General features: G+C 32.9%; 2 protein-coding genes across 6 annotated transcripts in view; one reads left to right on the forward strand and one right to left on the reverse strand.

Annotated features, from left to right (window-relative positions):
• Positions 1-21611, forward strand: part of IFT74 (intraflagellar transport 74) — an 85054-nt gene that overhangs the window by 20395 nt on the left and 43048 nt on the right. For all 5 annotated transcript variants that reach the window (XR_012038132.1, XM_072841576.1, XM_072841575.1 and 2 more), the window contains 4 exons: positions 12029-12167; positions 13665-13727; positions 17775-17918; positions 19570-19610. Coding sequence is in view for 4 of the 5 variants with exons in the window: in XM_072841576.1 (XP_072697677.1) it covers positions 12029-12167; positions 13665-13727; positions 17775-17918; positions 19570-19610 (387 nt within the window). In the remaining variant the exon portion in view is untranslated. The remainder of the gene's footprint in view (positions 1-12028; positions 12168-13664; positions 13728-17774; positions 17919-19569; positions 19611-21611) is intronic.
• LRRC19 (leucine rich repeat containing 19) lies at positions 197-9601 on the reverse strand. Its single transcript, XM_072841580.1, has 5 exons — positions 9494-9601; positions 8501-8590; positions 6342-6855; positions 5518-5703; positions 197-4991 (listed from the first exon to the last, which is right to left on the reverse strand). Exons 2-5 carry the CDS (start codon positions 8579-8581, stop codon positions 4663-4665), a joined length of 1110 nt encoding a protein of 369 aa, XP_072697681.1. The 5' UTR covers positions 8582-8590; positions 9494-9601; the 3' UTR covers positions 197-4662.

The raw sequence follows: 21611 nt of genomic DNA on the forward strand, positions 1-21611 counted from the left end.
AAACATTTCTTAGTTTAATTTTGAAGTCATTTATTTCTTTATAAATCTTCTCTTTTTTTTCCTTGCATTTTTTTCTTTTTAAGTAGACTCTGCACACAGCATGGAGGCAAATGCAGGCCCAAACTCATGACCATGAGATCAAGCCTTGAGCTAAGATCAAGAGCTGAATGAATGCTCAACCAACTGAGCCACTCAGGCACCCCTTCTCTTGCATTTTATTTTAAAAAGTTGAATATATGGAATACAAATGTTATTGGTTACACATCTATTATTTTTATTTTACCATTAAGTACCCAAGTCTTATATAAATAAAATTACTATCATTTGCCATTAAGTACCCAAATCCTGGATAAATAAAATTATTACATAGATTAGATAAATAAAATTTCTATTTCAAGTAATATTAAATTTTAAGATGAATAAGAATATGTTCATCTCGACCATTTATAATTTTAACCAGAGCTTTTAACTAGTTTGAATTCTGGAATTCAAGTCCCAGTCTAATAAAAGGCACATTATTAGTGAGCTATGTACATTATTACAGTATTCAATTATTAATTTATAATTAGTAGTTATATTAATGCATATATATACACATAAAGGTATCTTTTTATATAAAGACCAGATAGCAAATAATTTTGACTCTGGTAATAAGTGTCAATGTGGCAGTGACAAAGGCCTACAAAGGTAATAGGTTGATGTGATATAGTTATCTTAGTCCATTTGGGCTGCTATAACAAAATACCACATACTGGGTAACTTATAAACAACAGGAATTTATTGCTAACAGTTCTGGAGGCTGGGCTCAAGGCACCAACATGGTCCCATTCTGGTGAGGTCCCTCTTTCGTTCATATTAGGTATCTCCTTTCTGTATACTCCCATGGTAGAAGGAGGTCTGTGGGATCTCTTTTATAAAGGCACTAATTCTATTCATGAGGCCTCCATTCTCCTTACCTAATCACTTCCCAGAGACCACCTACTAATACCATTTACCTTTGGGGGCTAGGATTTCAATACAAATTTTGGAGGGACGTAAATATTCAGATAATAACAGTAGTTAACATGATTATTCATTGATTTTTGGCCTTAATTAAATATTGTCTAGGCAGTGCAAACATAAGCTATTTTGTATACACCCACCCTGTACATATTTTGTCCCAGAATTTTATCAGTATTAATCTCTGAGAGCAAGGGTAATAACCCAAATTACTGACATTCTGTAACACCAGATATACTATTTTGTATACACTCACCCTGTACATATTTTGTCTCAGAATTTTATCAGTATTAATCTCTGAGAGCAAGGGTAATAACCCAAATTACTGACATTCTGTAACACCAAATATACTGTCCTTTTACTTATGCATATAGAGAAAACAATTGAAGAATTGAATTGTTAATATGTAATGATAAAACATTTGAAAGGTAATACAATTTTTTCTGTTGATTAAAAACAAAGGAACCTCTTCTTTATCATTTGATGTTATAAAGTGCTACCTTAAAAATTATAAATACTGGAAAACTCTTCTATTTACAAAGAAAATTCTATATACATGGTGACCAAGCTTTCACCTGAAAACTTTTTACTGTTGTGTTTGTTCTGTTTAAACCACTCAGCAAGTGTTTATCATTTATCATGCATAAAATAGCTCCCCTAGGTACCTATAAAGTAAATAATGAACTTAGTCTGTTGAACACATTCCAGATTAAGGTCCTAATTTTTATCTCATCCTTTATCTACAGTTATATAATACTTAGGTCAGATTTAAAAATATATGAACCTGTTTTATAGATATTTCATCCAGAAAGATAGCTCACAGATTATAAATTTAGGACTGTCATAGACTTTTATGTCTATTTGGTTCATTTAGTTAAGGGAAGAGTTCTTAAAATATGATAGTTTGTCCTGAAATGTGAGCAGTGAGCAGTTTCTTAATATCTGTAGTTGGTAATTGAGGCTGGACATAATTGGTTCTCCTGACATAAGCAGAAATTTAAGAACAAAAGTTATTTTCATGAAATTTACTTTTATATGCACCAGGTGAATAGATTTATTTCATGTGTTAATCAGAGGGCCAATATGTCAGTGAGACAAGGATCTTCCTTGGCTACACATTCAAAGGGAGCAGGTAATGCCATACCCTGAGAAGGCAGGTCTAAGAAAACTTCCATTTAGTGTAGTATGGATAAACTGTCAGGTTTATTATGGAACGTCTATTCAAAATAAGTTAGTTATAGAGTACAGCCTTTAAAATATTACTATAACATTACACTCGGCTTTAATTCAATTTCACATGCTAACATTCAATTATAAGGGGCCTAAGAGATTAGATGTAGTCTTTGTTCATTCATAATTATATTTCATTTTACTAGATTTTTCAGATATTAATATTTGCCTCATATTAGGAAATGGTAGTTTGGTAAAATAACAGATTATTTAGAGAAAGATGTATTTTGTTTCCATAATTATCTCACTTCTAGTAGGAACTATTACATGTAAAACACTTATATCCTTTATTGAAAACATGTTTCCATAAACACAAATATGCATATAAATAAGTGAGTCTTCTTATTTCACAGACTGTATGTCATCCAAACAGTTTTTATTTTCCTAAATAGACATTTGAACTGAATTTACTATTGATGTAACCTTTAAAATAACTATTCTGCAGAATATAACATACATATACATTATGTTTAGTCTGAGAAACTCTCAAGTACATATGCATTTTAAAAACTTTATTATAGGGAAATTTGAACATACACAAAAATAAATAGTGTTATTATACACTTAAATATCTATCTCCCTGCTCCTCAGCTCACGTTCAATCCTACAGTCTTTTTTTATATTTGAATCAATGGACCTTTAGGCACTACGCCCTTTCCTGTATGATGGTGATGAAGAAAATATGACATTGTATTATTTCATTTATAAATGTATTTTATTATAGTGTTTTAGAAGTCTCTAAAAGGTGTAAATACACTTAATTTTCACACCATGGAAGGTAAAAATGATGGATTTTGTTACAATTTTTAATGCCACTTTGCATTAAGTTTTTAAAATTATGACTACAGCCAATTGATTATAAGGAATTAACAAAATAATTAACTTTAGACTCTTCCTGTTATAGTCCCAAGGTCATTGTTGTCCAAACTAAGTTTTTTGGACTATCATTGTGCTATGGACTCTTTGTAGGCACCTCAAAGAAAGGGTTTTGTTGTCCAGTAAGTTTGAAAAATTCTTAATGCTTAGTTGTTGAAGGGCAGAGAGCATTTTAGTTTGTTAGAATCTTGAATAAATTGTGTTTAAACTCAGTATTTCCTATAGTAATTCTATAGTACTTTGACCATGTACTGTTTTCTCTCTTTCAATATTTTTGAGCATTTCCCTGGAAATTAATATTCTAGAATAAACAATTTGGGAAACATTGCTCTATCTACAGGATCCCAAACAGCTGTCCATGGACCAACTGAAGATTCCTCAACTCCAGCACAGACTCATTTGAATAGAACTCTCCCAAAGAGAGGCAGAAATATAGCTTTTTAAAAACAAGATTCATGGAGACTTGTAATACCCACTTTGGAAGCTACCATACTATTCAGTTGTGATGGTCTTCCTTTATGGTCACAGTCTTTTTTTTATATTTGAAAGAAGTAGTAACTTATTAAGATTGTGCTTGGACATTGTACCTATACCTTAAGTTAGTACTAAATTTTCAGAAAATTTATTGTGCTAAATCAGGAAGCATTTAAATATTTTCCAATTCCATAAATTCATTCTGCAAGCATAAAAGCAGTCTTAGTGTGTCGTATGTTTAAGCTTTTTCACTTTGACAAATTCAAAACCTTTATTTAAAAAAAAATTTTTTTTAAGATTTTATTTGAGAGGGATCCCTGGGTGGCGCAGCGGTTTGGCCCCTGCCTTTGGCCCAGGGCGCGATCCTGAAGACCTGGGATCGAATCCCACGTCGGGCTCCCAGTGCATGGAGCCTGCTTCTCCCTCTGCCTGTGTCTCTGCCTCTCTCTCTCTGTGTGTGACTATCATGAATAAATAAAAAATTTAAAAAAAAAAGATTTTATTTGAGGGAGAGATGGAGACAGAGAATATGAGCAGGGGGAGAAGTAGAGGGAGAGGGACAGGACCAAGTAGACTCTGCACCTAACACAGAGCCCAACATGGGGCTTGATCCTGGGCCCCTGAGATCATGACCTAAGCTGAAACCAGGAGTCAGATACTCAACCATCTGAGCTACCCAGGCACCCCCCCAAACCTTTATTATTTACTGATTCCAATCAATAAAACTTTTAATATAATTTAATATGTATTACATAAAATATCTGGGCTAATATTAGAATCAGTTCATTTTAATTAATGAATAGTTTAGGTCTTTTCCTTATTAGGATGTATGGTCTGAATACTGCTGAAAATAGTAATGCTAGTATTATCACTGTTACTGTATTTGGACCGACTTACTCAATACCAATGATAAAAACATCATTTTATGATACTCGTGTGTTGCAATTAATATAAAAGTCTACTAGCAAAAAAAAAATCTAAATCTACTAGCCACAGTTTGGTATGTCACATGCTTAATCTCCATTTATGTCTAAACTGTGAGTGAACTTATAACATTTTTAAAAAATCAAACATTGAACAGAATTAATTTTCTTCATGTAATTCATGAGTATCTATGTATTTGTCTTCAATAAACCCATCATCATCTACCACAAATGAATGTAGTTGTTCAAATATTACTGTAGTATCCTCAGAGTTTGTATCTGGAACCTGTGAAAGAGAACTTGAATTTCCAGTAAAACCATCTTCATAGGTTTCTGCTTCATGCTCTTCTAGGCGATGATGATGATAACTAAGCAGAAAATTGTACCATATTGGGCATTTGATAGCAACAAAAATGAGGAGTGAAGTCATCAGTACAGTAACTACCACACCAACAAGAAGAGCCCAACTTTTTCCAAGAAGTTTACGTTCTGAATTGGAACACCAAGAGAGAGAAAAAGCGAGAGAGATTGATTTTGTTAAATTGACAAAAATAAAATAATCATTAATTATATGTCCTAATAACTCCATAATGTTGGTATTAGAAATAAACATATATTATAATTTTCTTTAAGCAAAAGTTACTAAAACTACAATAAAGGTGTTTAATAGTGTGGTTAAAAATACCTTTTTTTTTTTTTCTGAAATAACTATTTGTCTTTGCAGGTATTGTTTATCATTTTACCAAGAATATTATTGATTTATACCTATTAAATAGAATTGTGACTTAACTAGTCAAAAATAAGGCCCAAAGAAGTTAAATAAGTTGCATAATGGCATTTGGATGGTAACTAGGAAAGCCTAGTTTGGAAACTTAGTGTTTTGTAAATCTTTTGTTAAGGAATTTTTCTTTTACATTGTTTTCAGGAATTTAAAATTCAGAAAATAATCGGAACTACTTCAGTTAATTTAGTATACTACCTTCAGCAATATTAATATTCAAAACCAGTACATTACCTGAGTTTTTTAAGTTGTTCAAAGAGCTATTGAATGTTGAGTTGCTAATGAAGTGAAAGTGGTTATAAAGATCTTCATTTATAGGTGGAGGAAATTTTGAGTAGCATTCAGCATTATAAGGTACTGTTTTGATACTGTAGTGATTCAGGATACCTGGGTGGATGCACGTGGTGACGTTTTCATTTTCTAGTAAATCAGAATAAGATTTATTATGGAAAATAGGATTATTATTATTAATAAGTTATAATGGCTAGCATTTAATAATTATTTTTACCTAGAATTTTTTGGTATATCTGCCTGTCATTATTAAAGATTATTAGTAAGAAACTCTTGTATTTGCCTAGCAACACGGGAAGGGAAAGATTCACCTTGTTTATTAAGTTATTTTACAAATATAGTTTAAGTGCAGTATCTATTGTTTGGTTTGTGTTAATAAAGATGTTATGATTAAGATTGTGGTAAAAATTGATCTCAGGCAGTACATGGTTGCAGTTAAGAAAATAGGACATCTGTTTTTATCCTAAGAAAAGGAAATGCCTTAAAAAATTCTCTTATGAATTCATATTTAAACTGTAAACTTAATACATGAAGTGACTATCATCTCATTATACAGAACATTTAAATTTCTTTTCTTCTTTTTTTCCCCCTAAAAGGCAGAGGAAGGATATCTGTTCAACAAGTATTTTTCAGGGTTTCTGTCTGCTTCCCTTATACAGGAATAGTTTCTTTCTCTTTAAAACATGAAGTGTGAGAGACTTTCCTGAGGTAGAATGATATAATCAATCACATTTTGGTTTTGATTAATTTAAATAATAGAAACTTACCTAGTGTCACATTTGACGTGTTCAACCAGTTTTGTAAATTCAGTAGACTACAAGAGCAGTTCCATGGATTTCCATATAAAATTATTAATTCCAGATGAAACAATTGTGGTACATCAAAATAGCTTATGAAATTGCCTTGCAAATTCAGAAGTATCAGGTTTTTTAGAGGCACAAATATGTCAGGACTCAGTTGAGATATTTTGTTTTGACAGAGATGTAACTGTTTTAGTTTATTTAAGCCCATGAATGCACCCTGTTGGATTATGTGGATGGAATTTCTACAGATATTTAAAATTTCTAGATTGGAGAGGTTACCAAAGCTATTATTATATAACATAGTGACATTGTTCTCAGTCAAATAGAGTTCAGTGAGTAAAATATATGTCTGTAGAACCCCTGTGTCTATAATATTCAAAGTAATTTGGTTATAACTGAGATCAAGTATAGTTACATTTTTATTGATATCCGCTGGAATCAAAGAATAATTCTTTTCAGTGAAATTATATTTGACTTCCTAAAAAAGAAAAAAATGAGAAATGCATTAATCAGGAAAAATATTAACAGAATTTGCCAAATTTTCATATGCAGGAAATTAGACATTGGAAGATTGTTTTGTTTTGTTTTTAGAGGGGAGGGGCAGAGGGAGAAGGGAATCTCACAATCCTGAGATCATGACGAGCTAAAATCAAGAGTTGGATGCATAACCACCCAGGCAATCCTGGGTGAAATTCCAATCCTGGAAGAAAATAGTTTTATTTTATTTTATTTTTTTAAGAAAATAGTTTTAGAAAAACATTTCCTTTTTTAATATTTTGATATTATAGTGTGTAAAAAGTAAAGCAAATACTTTTATTTCTTCACTGGGATGAAATACTGAAGATTAAAGAAATTCTGTTATATGTAACTGAGCAAAGAGATTCTAGTTAATCATATGGATATCTTCTGTTATACTTTTACTGAAAATATGGGTATAATTCTATTATATATATATGGAAATACATGGCAAATAATTCTCTTAACGTATATAGTGTATCACTTGTGTCTGATTTATAATGAAATTATTTTAAAATTTTTTGTTTTTAAAAATCAGAGCTACCAACACTACACCTAGGGCTATTAAATAAGAAATAATACTCAGGATATAACTCTATATAGGGTTAACAGCTTAAAGCTCGTTTCTTTTTGTTTGTTTGTTTCTGTTTTTGTTTTTAAGATTATTTATTTATTTATTAATATGAGAGAGAGAGAGAGAGAGAGAGGCAGAGACACAGGCAAGGGGAGAAGCAGGCTCCATGCAGGGAGCCTGACATGGGACTCCATGCCAGGGTCAGTCCCTGGGCTGAAGGCGGCGCTAAACAACTGAGCCACCCAGGCTGCCCAAAGCTTGGTGTTTTAAAAGAAAATATTTATTTCATTAATATTTTTTAAAGTGAACTCTTCAGCCAATGTGGGGGCTTGAACTCATGAACCCAAGATCAAGAATCAGATGCTGTACTGACTGAGCCAGCCGGGTGCCCCCAGAGCATATTTATTTTATTAACAAATTGAACCATATATTGAATTTAAGAGCCAGGCAACATGAAGTTCTTCCCTTATGTGGCTGTAGATCCAAAAATATAGTTCTTATTTTGACTGTTTTTGCAATTGAAGTATTTCCCTAGTTATAATAATGCAACAACAGTAATTTTCCTCATAAATATGTGATTTAAAAAAAAATATTTCCTACATTTTAAAGAGTGGTGTTTAGGGGTGCCTGGCTGGCTTGGTCAGTAGAATGTGTGACTCTTGACCTCAGGGTCCTGAGTTTTTGTTCCACGTTGGGCATGGAGATTATTTTTTTAAAATAAAAAAATAAAAAATAAAAATAGTATTTATATCCTGAAACTAATCTCAGATTTTATAGTGTAAACTTACAGACTTCTTTAACCAACTGTTAAAAAAAAAAACAACAACTTAGTTTAAATAAAATGAGAACCGGTTTTGTCAAATTAGAATCTAGCTCACACATCACAGATTTTGAATATACATAGCTAACCAATTAGTTTTGATAGCTTAGATTTTTTTTTTTTTTTTGCTTGAATTGCCTTGGGATATTTTATTAACTGTACACAAAGTATGCCTTTGGAAATATTTTCACAATGGTGACTGTAAAAACTTACTGTTTTAGAAGACTGCCTTTCCTCTGATAATAATAGCATGAAGAGGGGCCAAAACAAGATTGTGATGCATGTAGCTTTCATATCGCAGGCCTGATAGAAAAGAGAGTATTTTCATCTTAGTAGGAGAAGAACTTTAGAGATCATTGAGGATATTTTGATTTCCTTTTTTCTCCTTTTAAATCTGTTTTTTCTTAAAATATATGAAATGTGAAACAAGTACATGTTCCCACACCCTCCCAACATTGTAATCTTTTTTTTTTTTTTCCAACATTGTAATCTTAACAAACTGGAAAGCCCCTGGCAAATGAAAGTATTTTTAGAATGTCTCAGTAGTTTCTAGATCAATTGAAAAGAACTTATAAGACAAGTGAAGTGGTTGTATATTTTAAAATTTTAGTATATGTGCATAAGAGAAAGTAAAGACTCTATACTTATGTATATGTTCATGTTTAAGTATATATTTATATTGCTATCTCTTGGTTTTTTAATTTAGGCATTGTCTATTGGTATAACCTGTTGACTTAAAACTGTGGAAGATAAGAGGCTTCAGCTTTCTCATATACTTCCTAAATTCATCTTCAGTCTGTCGAATGTATGCTTTCTATCTTTTCATTCCTCAAACATACTTATTCATAATTTTGGTCTTTTTTCATCTTGTAAATTTTTTTTAAGTTAATGTCACTTTAAGAATCCTCAGTGTTTCAGAATGCTCTGAATAAAAAGATCTTATAAATTTGATTAGCTATATGAAACCTTTTTTTCCCCCAAAAGAAAAGTAATTACTTTGTATTACATGATAAATTTATTTGGGAGAGATTTTTTTAGCTCCCAGGTTTATATTTCTAAGGTAGATCATGAGAAGATATAATCATATTTTCTGCTCTTTCATCGCCTATTAAAGATTTTTATATAGATTAACAAACCTAAATATAGTTTTTTTTTTCTCTAAAAACTCAGCACCAATCAAACCTGTAAATATATATAGGATCTTACCTTTACTTTTTTCTTTTGTCTCTGAGACTCGTGTCCTAAGGAATCTACTGTTTCTTCTACACCATTAAAAAAAAAGTGTCATATGATCACATTTCACTATGTTTTAACCTTTGTACCCAGTGAACATGTGATAAAAAAAAAAAGCTAGACTTCCTTAGCAAAAGATTGACTAGAAGTATAATTTCTTAGTCATCTTTGACTTTTTTAGCATAACAAGTGCTTTGCTTAACCTTTGTATTTCTTAGTTACTCTTGAAAAATGTATTAGCAAATGTACTTTGTGAGCTAGAGTATATAATATTGAAAATGCAAGCATACTTTGAAAGATAAATTGTTAAAGTGATTTAAAGTTAGTCCTAAAGGTATTTTGTATTTAGAGAGATTCAAGTTGAAAAGATACCCCCGAGTTTTGTATTCCCCTAAGTTTCAGCTTTGTTGTTTACTCATTTTTTATGACCCTGTCATTGGTGGTTTTACTGCCAAGTTATAACAGGAGCAAAGTGCTCAAAGCATCAAAAGACCTGACTCTGGCCATAGGTGGCCTTCAAAAAACGAATTACCTTCCTTGTGCTGCAGCTTCCCCTCTGTAAAATGGAATTCTATATAATACTAGTTCCCATGTAAGTATAGTAGACAGGTGTATCGGCCAAAACATGATTAAGATTCATTGTTGATAGTGAATAATCATGGAGTGCAGAATGAGTTAGTTCTAGATTAACTTCCATGATCATTAGTATCCTTAATCTATGAAACAAAGAGATTGAAATTGATTACCTTTTTTGCTTGAAAGTACTATGAGCCCATAAACCCATATAAATTCAGCAGCAAACACATTTGTTATACTATAGTAATTGAAGTTCAAAGTGAAGCTATCACTCCTTGTCCAATAGTGAGACAAAAATAAATAGAAATTCCAGGTTGATTTGTTCATCCTTTATTGGATTATTATGAGATGTTTGTAGGAAAATTTCTGAGTTTAGATTCTTTATTCTGGCAGTGGGATAGGAGTATGTAAAAATTGTGTGGGAAATAGGTGGATCTGTAGGGGGCTTAGAGAATGTAAAAATTGTAGAAGTTGGTAACTACATGTGAAAGAATAAATAGTAGAATATTACTCCTATTTTGAAACTCAAAATAGAAATTTTGATACTGAGACTAAACATTTATCTTCAAGTAGTCTTTATAAGTAAATCTTGAAGTATTTATATGATAACTAGCATCTTTCTATTTTTTTCAGATTTTTTCTCTGCCCTGTTGATAATTGACCTTGCTTAGGTAGTAAATGGCACATCACTGGTATTTCTTGTGATTATATGATAAACATGGTTTTTGTTTGTAATTGATTCCTACTTTTATATGATTATGCCTGTGATGTCTCTGTTACATTTTTTGGGAAATTAACTATTTTGTAACATTAAATATATAGCTTTTGGAATACCAATTTTAATTAAAGTAGTAGGTAGGCAAATATATTAAAGTTATGATTTTTTTAAATCAAATTGCACTGTAGGTTTCCCTACTCAGAGATCAGTCAGAGTTGTGTTACTTTATATCATTTATATGACGAACTACCATGCAAGATTTCATTTGGTCAAAATTCTGTAGATAAAAGATGTTTCAAAACCACTATTCTAAAATTTAATGGTCTTACTTGTCTTGAAGGTATGACAAAGTGTAAATACATCTTCAAGTATACAATGCTTTAAGGATTTTCTGTGATAATCTTTTCTTTTCTTTTCTTTCTTTCTTTTTTTTTTTTTTTTTTTTTTTTTTTTTTTGGCAAGAAAGTAAAGGAAGGGGATCCCTGAGTGACTCAGCAGTTTAGCACCTGCCTTCAGCCCAGGGCGTGATCCTGGAGTCCTGAGATCGAGTCCCACATCAGGTTCCCTACATGGAGCCTGCTTCTCCCTCTGCCTGTATCTCTGCCTCTCTCTCTCTCTCTCTCTTTCTGTGTGTGTGTGTGTGTGTGTGTGTGTCTCATGAATAAATAAAATCTTAAAAAAAAAAAAGAAAAAGTAAAGGAAAATGAACAGTAAGGAAATAGAAGGATTTGGGGATTGAAAAGAGAAAGATGTGAAATAAGTCTGCTGATGAGGGCAACTTTTTTTTTCAGAAGTATAAGGGATTCTCCTGTTTTCTTAATTTTTAATTGAAGTATAGTTGACACATAATGTTAAGTTTGAGGTGTACAACATAGTGATTCAACAGTTCTATATGTTAGTCAATTCTCACCACAAGTTATCATCATACAGCACTATCACAGTACCACTGACTATTACCATGCTGTACTTTTCATCCCTGTGACTTATTCATTCCATAATTGGAAGCCTGTACTAGTTATAAGGACCTCTCCCCTTCATTTTTGCCCATCTCTCACCCTCTTCCCTCTGGCAACCTACCACTAGTTCTCCAAATAGAATTTTTTGTACATCTATAAGGATTACAAACTATGTTGAGTGATTTTACCCTAAGTAAAATTTATTGATGTTTTTCCCCTCAATGTAGTAAGAGGAATATTGGATACTTTTGATTTCAGGAAGGAAAAACAAATTAGAAGTGTAGAAGAAGAAGTTGAACAGGAAAAGCAAGCAGCAGATGGCATTATCAAAAACATGTCTCCTGAAAAACAAGTCAAGTATATAGAAATGAAAACCACAAATGAGAAATTGTTGCAGGTAATACTAATCACTACTTGGTCCAAGCATTTAGAAGTCTTAATACTATATGATCTAAAGATGAGCAGCATTGGCATCCCTGAGAACTTGACTAGACCTACTTAGTGATTAGAATCTTAAAGTCCCCAGATAATTTTAAGGATGGACATTTAAATTTAAGAAGCACTGATCTAGAAAACTTCTTTTTTTTATGCTGCATAATGACCTAATCTTACTGTATTATTCATTCCTATGCATCTTTCACTTTTGCATGTCATAAAGATACATGAAAACACTTCATTTTAAATGAACTGTTGATGGAAATAATAAAGAACCTCATATGCTAAAGCAATAGGGATGCTTACTTTCTTTTCTGCCTAATAAGCAGCACATCTTTTACCTCTGTGTCCTTGATTTGAACAGCTCTTGCCTCCTAACCATGGTGTTTAAATAAGCAATCTGGGAATCTGCTGAGGGGTTATTGAGAATTCTCCCAACATACAGTCATGGTGGTGACTCGGATTTGCAAGTTAGTGGCCTTACATACCCAGATGTCCCTTAACCAAACAGTTAATAGAGAATGAGTCCGCACAAATGCCAAAAGTGAATGTGGTTTTGGTTTCTCAGATACTACTTCATGGACAATTTAACTTTTTATTTTAGTCAGGATTTATAAACTAGAACAAAACAGTGAAGAAAGAGTATAATAGAAATGCCAAAATACCATCAAAATGTAGCTAATCTTGCACAGCTGTTTTTGAATAATAAGTAATCAGATTAAAAAATCTTTTCCTTAGGAGTGAGCCACATAAATTACTATATGTCTTGGCCCTAAAAGAAATTAGGCAAAGGATGTGGAAACATGGTTTAAAAAATAAAAATTAAAAATCATAACTTTAAACAAGAATATCATGAATTTGAAAGCTGCTGATATTTAATATTTTCAAAACACAGTGATGATTCACTGTGCTTCTCCGATTGATAATGTTTGTCCTTCTCTGATTGAGATGATTCACTGTGAAAAGATCTGGCTACCTTTGACAAGCTCAAAGTATTTTTCAAGGTAGATCTTGGCAAAGTTTTTAGGAATAAATTGGCAAAAATAGAAATAATGTGTTTTGGGTGTTTTTTTTTTTTCAAAAACCAAAAAACTTAATTTTGTTTTGGATGAAATTAGGAAAAGCTTGCAGTAGAACAGGCAAATTATAAACTCAAAATTTAGGATTGTGAATGGGTACGTTTCAACCTATGATCAAGTAACACGAACTTATTTTTTTAATTGAAGTGTAATTAATATGCAATATTTTATTAGTTTCAGGTGTACATTATAGTGATTCAGTATTTTTATACATTATGAAATGATCAAAAATAGAATAATGTTAAATTTTAATCAAGTAGCAAGATATGAGTTGAATATGTATATAAAGTTTAGTTTGTCATATCTATATCTGAAATGTTGAGAAACAGACACATTTTAAATATAACTTGTATATGTATTTGCTTTTTTCCGTTTTTTAGGAGTTAGACACACTTCAACAACAATTAGATTCACTGAACATGAAAAAAGAGAGCTTGGAAGCTGTAAGTATAAAATCAAATAAGGGTTCTTCTATTAGCTACAAAAGATAATTCAGCTACATATTACATATATTAATGGAACTCATTCAAGTATATTTATTTAGTAATTTTCTAAGAGAGGTATAATTTTTTTTCCCATTCAGCACCACAAATATCCTACTTTGGTAAGAAATTAGTTTCAGTTATTGAGTACCTACTGTATGCAAAATCATTCTGCCATGCTAAGACATGCAAAATCTAACGGTAATTTAAAGACATGCACAAGAAATTAAAAATGAGTGAAGGAAAGAGATCAGTTCATCATTTTAAAGGTGTAAATGCTTACATGTTAAAGCAGTTTAATTTAAAAAAAAGTTTTTATGTTTAAATAAGATGAAAAATGAAAATGCCTATTTTGTTTCCCTCTTTCCAGAGAGAACTACTTTGTATTTTTTGAGTGCTTACTCTGTGCTTTTTGAGCTCTTTACATAGATTACCAGCATTATTTAGTCTTTATAACAATTTTATGGTCTTATCTTGGTTTTTAATTTTTTTAAAAGATTTTATTTAATTATTCATGATAGAGAGAGAGAGAGAGAAGCAGAGACACAGGCAGAGGGAGAAGCAAGCTCCATGCCAGGAGCCCGACACGGGACTCGATCCCGGGACTCCAGGATCACGCCCTGGGCCAAAGGCAGGCGCCAAACCGCTGAGCCACCCAAGGATCCCCTTATCTTGGTTTTATTGGGAAAACTTCAAGTGGAATGCCCATATAATGTACTGTCTGCAGCATGGTTTTGTTTTCACCTAACATTCTCTTTTGAATATTTATTCACATCAGTTCTCAGAGATCTCCCTCATTATTTTAAATTACTGCATTGTGTTACATTGCATGACTATAGTACAGCATTGTAGATGAGTAGGTTGTTTATAGTTTTTTGGGATTATAAACAATGCTGCAGTGAAAACATGCATTTTATGCAAAGTTAAATGAGTAGGTCTTCAGATGAATTTTTTGCAGTGGGTCAAAAGATAAATACACACTTCTAAAATGTAAAGTTGGGGATCCCTGGGTGGCGCAGCAGTTTGGCGCCTGCCTTTGGCCCAGGGCGTGATTCTGGAGACCCGGGATCGAATCCCACGTCGGGCTCCCGGTGCATGGAGCCTGCTTCTCCCTCTGCCTGTGTCTCTGCCTCTCTCTCTCTCTCTCTCTCTGACTATCATAAATAAATAAATAAAATTTAAAAAAATAAATAAATAAATAAAAAATAAAATGTAAAGTTGTCAAATTGCCTTCCAAAAAGGTGGTTCCATTTTCTACTTCTAGACTCAGTTTAAGGGAGGGCCTGTTATCCTATCCACTCATTAATAGCAAGCATTATTCACTTTTTCCAATTTTGCTAGTTTGATAGGTAAACATTTCTATCTTGTTTTAATTTTCAGTTATTTACGAATGAAATTAAGTATTTCTTTATATATTTGTTGGCCAATGTATTTCTTTTTCTGCGACTACCTTTTCATGTCCTTTACACTTCAGTATACTGTCTATACCTCAAACCTTACCTGCTTTTCCTCATTTCCTATGGATTCAGGTAGGTATCATGATGATAGGATTAGTAACAATTGTAGATTGACAGGATTGCTGTCATCTCTCTTGCAAAAGAAATAAGCATGAGTATTGGAATTCTTTTAGAAATTTGCTGTTGAAAGAGTAGTTTGCTTAAATAAAATTAAGATGGCTTTCTATACTTATTGTCTACATGTGAGTATATATAATTTTAATATTTTTGGATCTCTCTGGTAATAGAAATATGCTTTGAAGAATAAGGACCATATTTAGTATTAACACAGCTGGTCTAAAGAATTCTTCATTATCTGTTTTAGGGTGTATGGGGAATGTCAAGTCTTACTTCAGTTGGCAAATTTAGTATCTTCGGGAAGAGGTGTAAACTATATCCTTGGATTTAGTGTTTGTATTGATACCACATTTTGGCATCAGTACACACATGTGTGCCTAAAATAACATGAAATTTTACAAAAACTTACAGTATTGTCTAAGAATATATAAGTTGTGGGGTGACGGGGTGGCTCAGTTGGTTAAACATCTGACTCCTGATTTTGGCTTGGGTCATGATCTCATAGTTATGAGATTAAGCCCCAAATTGGGCTCTTCACTCACCTTGGAGTCTGCTTGTCCCTCTCCCTTTTCTCTTCCCTCTGCTCGCGCGCTCTCTTTCTCTTAAATAAATAAAATATATAATCTCTTAAATAAAATATATATTTTTATCATATATAATATATATTGTGTATATATATGTGTGTGTGTGTGTGTATATATATATATAGAATATATGTCATTAATTCTATTTATCTTTTGCCAGATTCCTTATATTTTTTTTTTGGACTTGTTCTTCAAGAAAACATGTCAACTATCGATCAGCTAGTTAGGATGATTAAGCAAAAGGAAAGGGGAGATAATTATGAAAAGGGATACCCCAAAATATCTGCATTTCTTCTGTCTATATTTTATTATCACACTTTTTGACTTGAAGCTAATCCATTATTGAGCTATATATACGATGCTTTCTTTTTTTTTTAAAGGTTTTATTTTTAAGTAATCTGTACAGTCAACATGGGGCTCAAACCTACAACCCCTAACATCAAGAGACCCACTCTCCACCAACTGAGGCTGCCAGGTGCTCCTATATTGTGTTTTTTAAATAGGCTTTCAGACTTCGTCTAATTCAGTTTTTCCTTTTAAGATTCCTCCTCTTTGGCTTTCAAAAAAGAGGAGGTCTTGCCTCTTAAAAATTTGGCCTTGTTCATATATCTAGTTTCAGATATCATCATTAGCTTTTATTTTTGTTAACTTAGAAAATTATTTACATCTCAGATCCTTAGTTTCTTCATCTGTAAAACAGAGGTGATAACTATCTGATTACAGTTGCCTTGACTATTAGAGATAGTGTATAGAGAACACAGAATACAGTGCCTGACACAGAATGAATGATCAATAAAGAACAGCTTCAAATGCCATTTTCTCCCTCCTCTACACTATGAACAACCCTAGCTTTTTTAGTTATCTCATAAAGTTACCACAGCCTTCATTTTCTCTTCGTAAACAGTAGAACAGTGGTGAATACACAATAACTATTCTGCTTATGTGTATTAATTTCCTAGTACTGCTATAATAAGATAACACTAACTGTGTGGCTTAAAACAACAAATTTTCTAGAGCCTAGAAGTCTAAGATCAGGGTTTCAGCAGAGCCATGCTTCTGCTGAGACTTTTAGACTCCTTCCTGGCCTCTTTCCAGCTTCTGGTGGTGTCTGTCGGTCCTGGGTATTCATTCCTTTATTTTAGGTGCATCACCCCATTTTCTCCCTGTTTCATTGCATGACATTCTCCTTCTGTGTCTCTGCATGTCTTCTAAAGACATCAGTCATATTGGATTAAGGTCTACCCTAATGACCTCGTCTTAACATGACTAAATCAGCAAAGACCCCATTTCCAAGTTATATAATATTCACAGGTACTGGAGATTACCAGGACTTCAACGTATCTTTTTGGGTGACACAATTCAACCAGTAACATTGTAGTAGAGTATGTATATGACTCTTTCTCTCTCTCTCTTTCTCTCTCTCTCTCTCTCTCTCTATATATATATATATATATATATATATATATATGAGAATATATTCCCTCTAGAGATCAGTTATTTGGACTTTAATATTGTGATTAAAGTTGTACATACATTGTGATGTTTTCTTTATTATCTTCCCACTGGTAGAGTTGCCTTATCCTTTTTCAGGTCTTATATTTAGAAGATAAGATAAACTCCCATCTTCTCGTGAATCTTAGACTGAAAATAACTTATGAAGGAAAAGGGGTTTATTTTTATTCTTCTAATATACAAATGTGCTTTGGAGCATTATTGAGTACTGTAGATATTGATACCTCTATTTAAGGATGCTGATGGTTTAAATTTGTCCTTATTCTTATAAACTGAAACCTAGTTGAGAATAGGTTTTGATAAAATCCTGATTAAATTTTTCTTTTTGTGCCCTTCAGGAAATAGCACACTCCCAGGTAAAACAGGAGGCTGTATTGCTGCATGAGAAACTTTATGAGTTGGAGTCCCATCGAGACCAAATGATTGCTGAAGACAAAAGCATGGGATCTCCAATGGAAGAGAGAGAGAGATTACTTAAGCAGGTCGAAAAAAACAAAAAACAAAAATACTTATTTTACTATATCAAGATATGGTAAATGTATTGATTTATTTGATTTAAGGCATATGAATTGAACAGAAATCCAGTACATTTATTGTCTTAAAAAACAGTGAAAAGTGAGTTTCATCTAAATTAAGATGAACTATTTGACAAAGAAAATCTAGGTGAAAGTCATTTCTCATATAAACTGTTTCTTGATTTAAGTCATAATTTTATATGGTCTTTGTGCACATTTTGGCCATACTTTTTTTCATGTTTTGGATCCATGTAAGGACACTGAAAACCCTCTTTATTGGTCACTTATTTTTTTTAGACTATTTATTTATTTATTCATGAGAGATATTTAAAGAAAGGCAGAGACATAGGCAGAGACATAGACAGAGGGAAAAGCAGTCTCCCTGATGTGAGACTCAATCCCAGGACCCTGGGATCACGTCCTGAGCCAAAGGCAGATGCTCAACCACTGAGCTACCTAGGCATCCCTGTTGGGAGATTTTTGGTTACTGTTTCAGTTTCTTTGCTGGTTGTGGATATGTTCAGGTTTTCTATTTCTTCCTGTTTCAATTTTGGCCACCCAGGTGCCCCCAGTTTGATGATCTTATTGAAGATCTGTTCCATTCTGTGTTTGGGGCTTCTTCATATTTAAAAAATGAAGTATTCCAAGGTTAATAAGTTTTGTGGTTATTATCATCCATGTCTCCATGAAAGTGAATGGAACTAAAATGTCCTGTGAAATCACGGTATGTCACCTGATTGTGTCACATGTATTCAGTACCTTTATTACTACCCAAGGTTAGCTTTAATTTAGCACTGTTATAATTAGCCTGTTTATAATGAGACCTCTTAACTAAAGGGCCCTTAGGAGAAATGCATATATATATTTGGGAGTAGCACCCATCAGGAACCTACAAATGAGACTCCTTTATGGTCTTAGGTTGAACCCAAATGGTTTGGAAGAACCTTAGGGATCAACTTGGGAGCTATTTAAGTATTAGAGTCATTCCAGAAAGGTATTATAATCTAGAATCTCTGAAGTTCCTTGGAAAGAGATCGTTGGAGGCAGGGGAGAGAAAGTGTGGTCTTGAGATAGGATTGCCAGATAAAATACAAAACAACTATTTAAGTTTTAATTTCAGAAGGCAATGAATAATTGTTTAGAGTAGTGTGTGTGTATATGTGTATGCATGGTATATTAGGGCATGGTATATACATGCCCTAAAAGTTGCTCATTGTTTATCTGAAATTCAATTGTAATGGCAATTACTAAATCTGGCACCCTCTGCCTTATGTGTGTGGGTTGGGGTGAGGGGTAACAGTCTTAGAAATCTTGGAAATTCTGGATATTTATGTAAACTGATCCAGGCCTGAAGATATGTTAACCTCATGGTGCCATGTGGATAGGTATAGCTGTATAAGTCATCACCCTTCCTTTGAGAAAAAAGGAAAAAAAAATCAGTGAATAGTTCCTTAATGATATGTTTTTTAACTTGAAAGGTTGAGTTTTAAGAACTAGGTTTCAAGAAAGAGACTACATTTGACATTTTGATACAGCATACCTTAGAAGGAAATTGTGTTTAGGGTACCCTAACAATGAGTAATTCTTTAAGTACTATTTTCTTTTTATGCCTTTATAGGTTAAAGAAGATAATCAGGAAATAGCCAGCATGGAGCGACAGTAAGTACATTTATAATAGGACATATTACATCCATTTCACTTCTTTTAAATTACATTCTAAATATACAATAGGTACATATTGTTATAGTTATTTTCTTCCTATGGCATATTATTGATTCAGCTTTCAATCTTATTTATAGCTTTAAACATTTCTTTTAATGTTTAGTTTTTGGGGGGTTTTTTGTTTTTTGTTTTTTGTTTTAAGGTTTTATTCATTCATGAGAGAGGCAGAGGGAGAATCAGGCTCCCTGTGGGACTCCCTGAGGGATCACGCCCTGAGCTGAAGGCAGATGCTCAACCACTAAGCCATTCCAGGCATCCCTTTTTAATGTTAAGAGCCATTGCATAGTATTGTTAGTATTATTATCATTATTATTTTTGACAGAGAGCTTCTGCTGAGTGAGAGGGAGGGCATAGGGTGAGAGAGAATCTTAAGCAGGCTCTATATCCAGTGCAGAGGCCCATGTGGAGCTTGATCTCATGACCCTGAAATTATGACCCGAGCTGAAATCAAAGAGCCAGAAGTTTAACTGACTAAGCCATCCACGTGCCCTTATTTTTTAAAAATAGCTTTATTAAGATATAATACATACCATACAATTCGTATATTTAAAGTGTACAACTCAGAATTGTTTTTAGTGTATTCATAGTTGTGCAACTATCATCTCAGTAACTTTTAGAACATTTTAATCTCCCCAGTAAAACCCAATATCCCTTTCCTCACCCCGCTCATCCACTACTTCTAGCTCTAGGTAACCACTCTACTCTATGTCCTTGTAAATTGGCCTATCCTGAACATTTTATATACATAGAATCATACAATATGTGGTCTTTTGTGGCTGGATTCTTTCACTCAGCATAATATTTTCAAGATTCATATGTGTTGTAGTATGCATCAATATTTAATTTCCCTTTTTTTGCCAAATAATAATCCATTGTGTTGTTATGCCACAATTAGCTATTTATCAATTGATGGCATTTGGATTGTTTCCATTTTGCCTATGATGGATAATGGTGGTATGAACATTGATGTGTGAGTTTTATGTGAACATATGCTTTCACTTCTCTTAGGTATATACCAAGGAGTAAAATTGCTGATTCTATATATAACTCTTTGAGGACCTGGCAGACTATTTTCCAAGCATCTGCACTCATTTTACATTTGCACCAGCCTTGTATGATATTCCAGTTTCTCCATATCCTCACCAATACTTATTACCTGTCTTTTTATTTTTTTTTTATTTTTTAAAAATTTTTTTATTTATTCATGAGAGACACAGAGAGAGAGAGAGAGAGAATGAGAGGGGCAGAGACACAGGCATGAAGCAGGCTCCATGCAGGGAGCCCAACATGGGACTCGATCCTGGGTCTCCAGGATCAGGCCCTTGGTTGAAGGCAGGCTCTAAACTGCTGAGCCACCCAGGGATACCCTGTCTTTTTAGATTAGAGTCATCCTAATGGGTGTGAAGTGATATATTACGGTTTGGATTTGCAATTCCCTAGTGACTGGTGTTGAGCCTTTTTTCCTATGCTTATTGACCATATCTATATTTTCTTTAGAGAAATGACTATTCATATCCTTTGCCCATTTTTTAAAAACTATTTTAAAAATTTTTTTATTTAAAAAATTGTTTTATTTAAATTCAATTTAATTAACATATAGCATATTATTAGTTTCAGAGATAGAATTTAGTGATTCATTAGTGGCATATACCCAGTGCTCATTACATCAAGTGCCCTCTTTAATGCCTATCACCGAGTTATCCCACCCCACAACCCACCTCCCCTCTAGCAACTCTCAGTTTGTTTCCTATAGTTAAGAGTCTCTTACAGTTTGTTTCCCTTTCTGTTTTCATCTTATTTTTCCTTCCCTTCCCCTGTTTTGTTTCTTAAATTTACATTTAATGGAAATTGTATGCTGTTTTTCTCTCTGACATATTTCACTTTGTATAATACTCTCTTGTTCCATCTATGTCATTGCAAATGGCAAGATTCCATTCT

The sequence above is a fragment of the Canis lupus genome, chromosome 10 (genome assembly GCF_048164855.1).
Source record: "Canis lupus baileyi chromosome 10, mCanLup2.hap1, whole genome shotgun sequence".
In the NCBI taxonomy this organism is placed as follows: Eukaryota; Metazoa; Chordata; class Mammalia; order Carnivora; family Canidae; genus Canis; species Canis lupus.

Excerpts from the sequence above, each read along its gene's own strand:
- LRRC19 (XM_072841580.1), bottom strand. The coding sequence starts at position 8,581 with ATGAAAGCTACATGCATCACAATCTTGTTTTGGCCCCTCTTCATGCTA. Across the intron at positions 6,856-8,500 it reads AAAGGCAGTCTTCTAAAACA|GAAGTCAAATATAATTTCAC; the intron begins GTAAGTTTTTAC and ends TTTCTTTTTTAG. Across the intron at positions 4,992-5,517 it reads GAACAACTTAAAAAACTCAG|AACGTAAACTTCTTGGAAAA; the intron begins GTAATGTACTGG and ends GTTCCAATTCAG.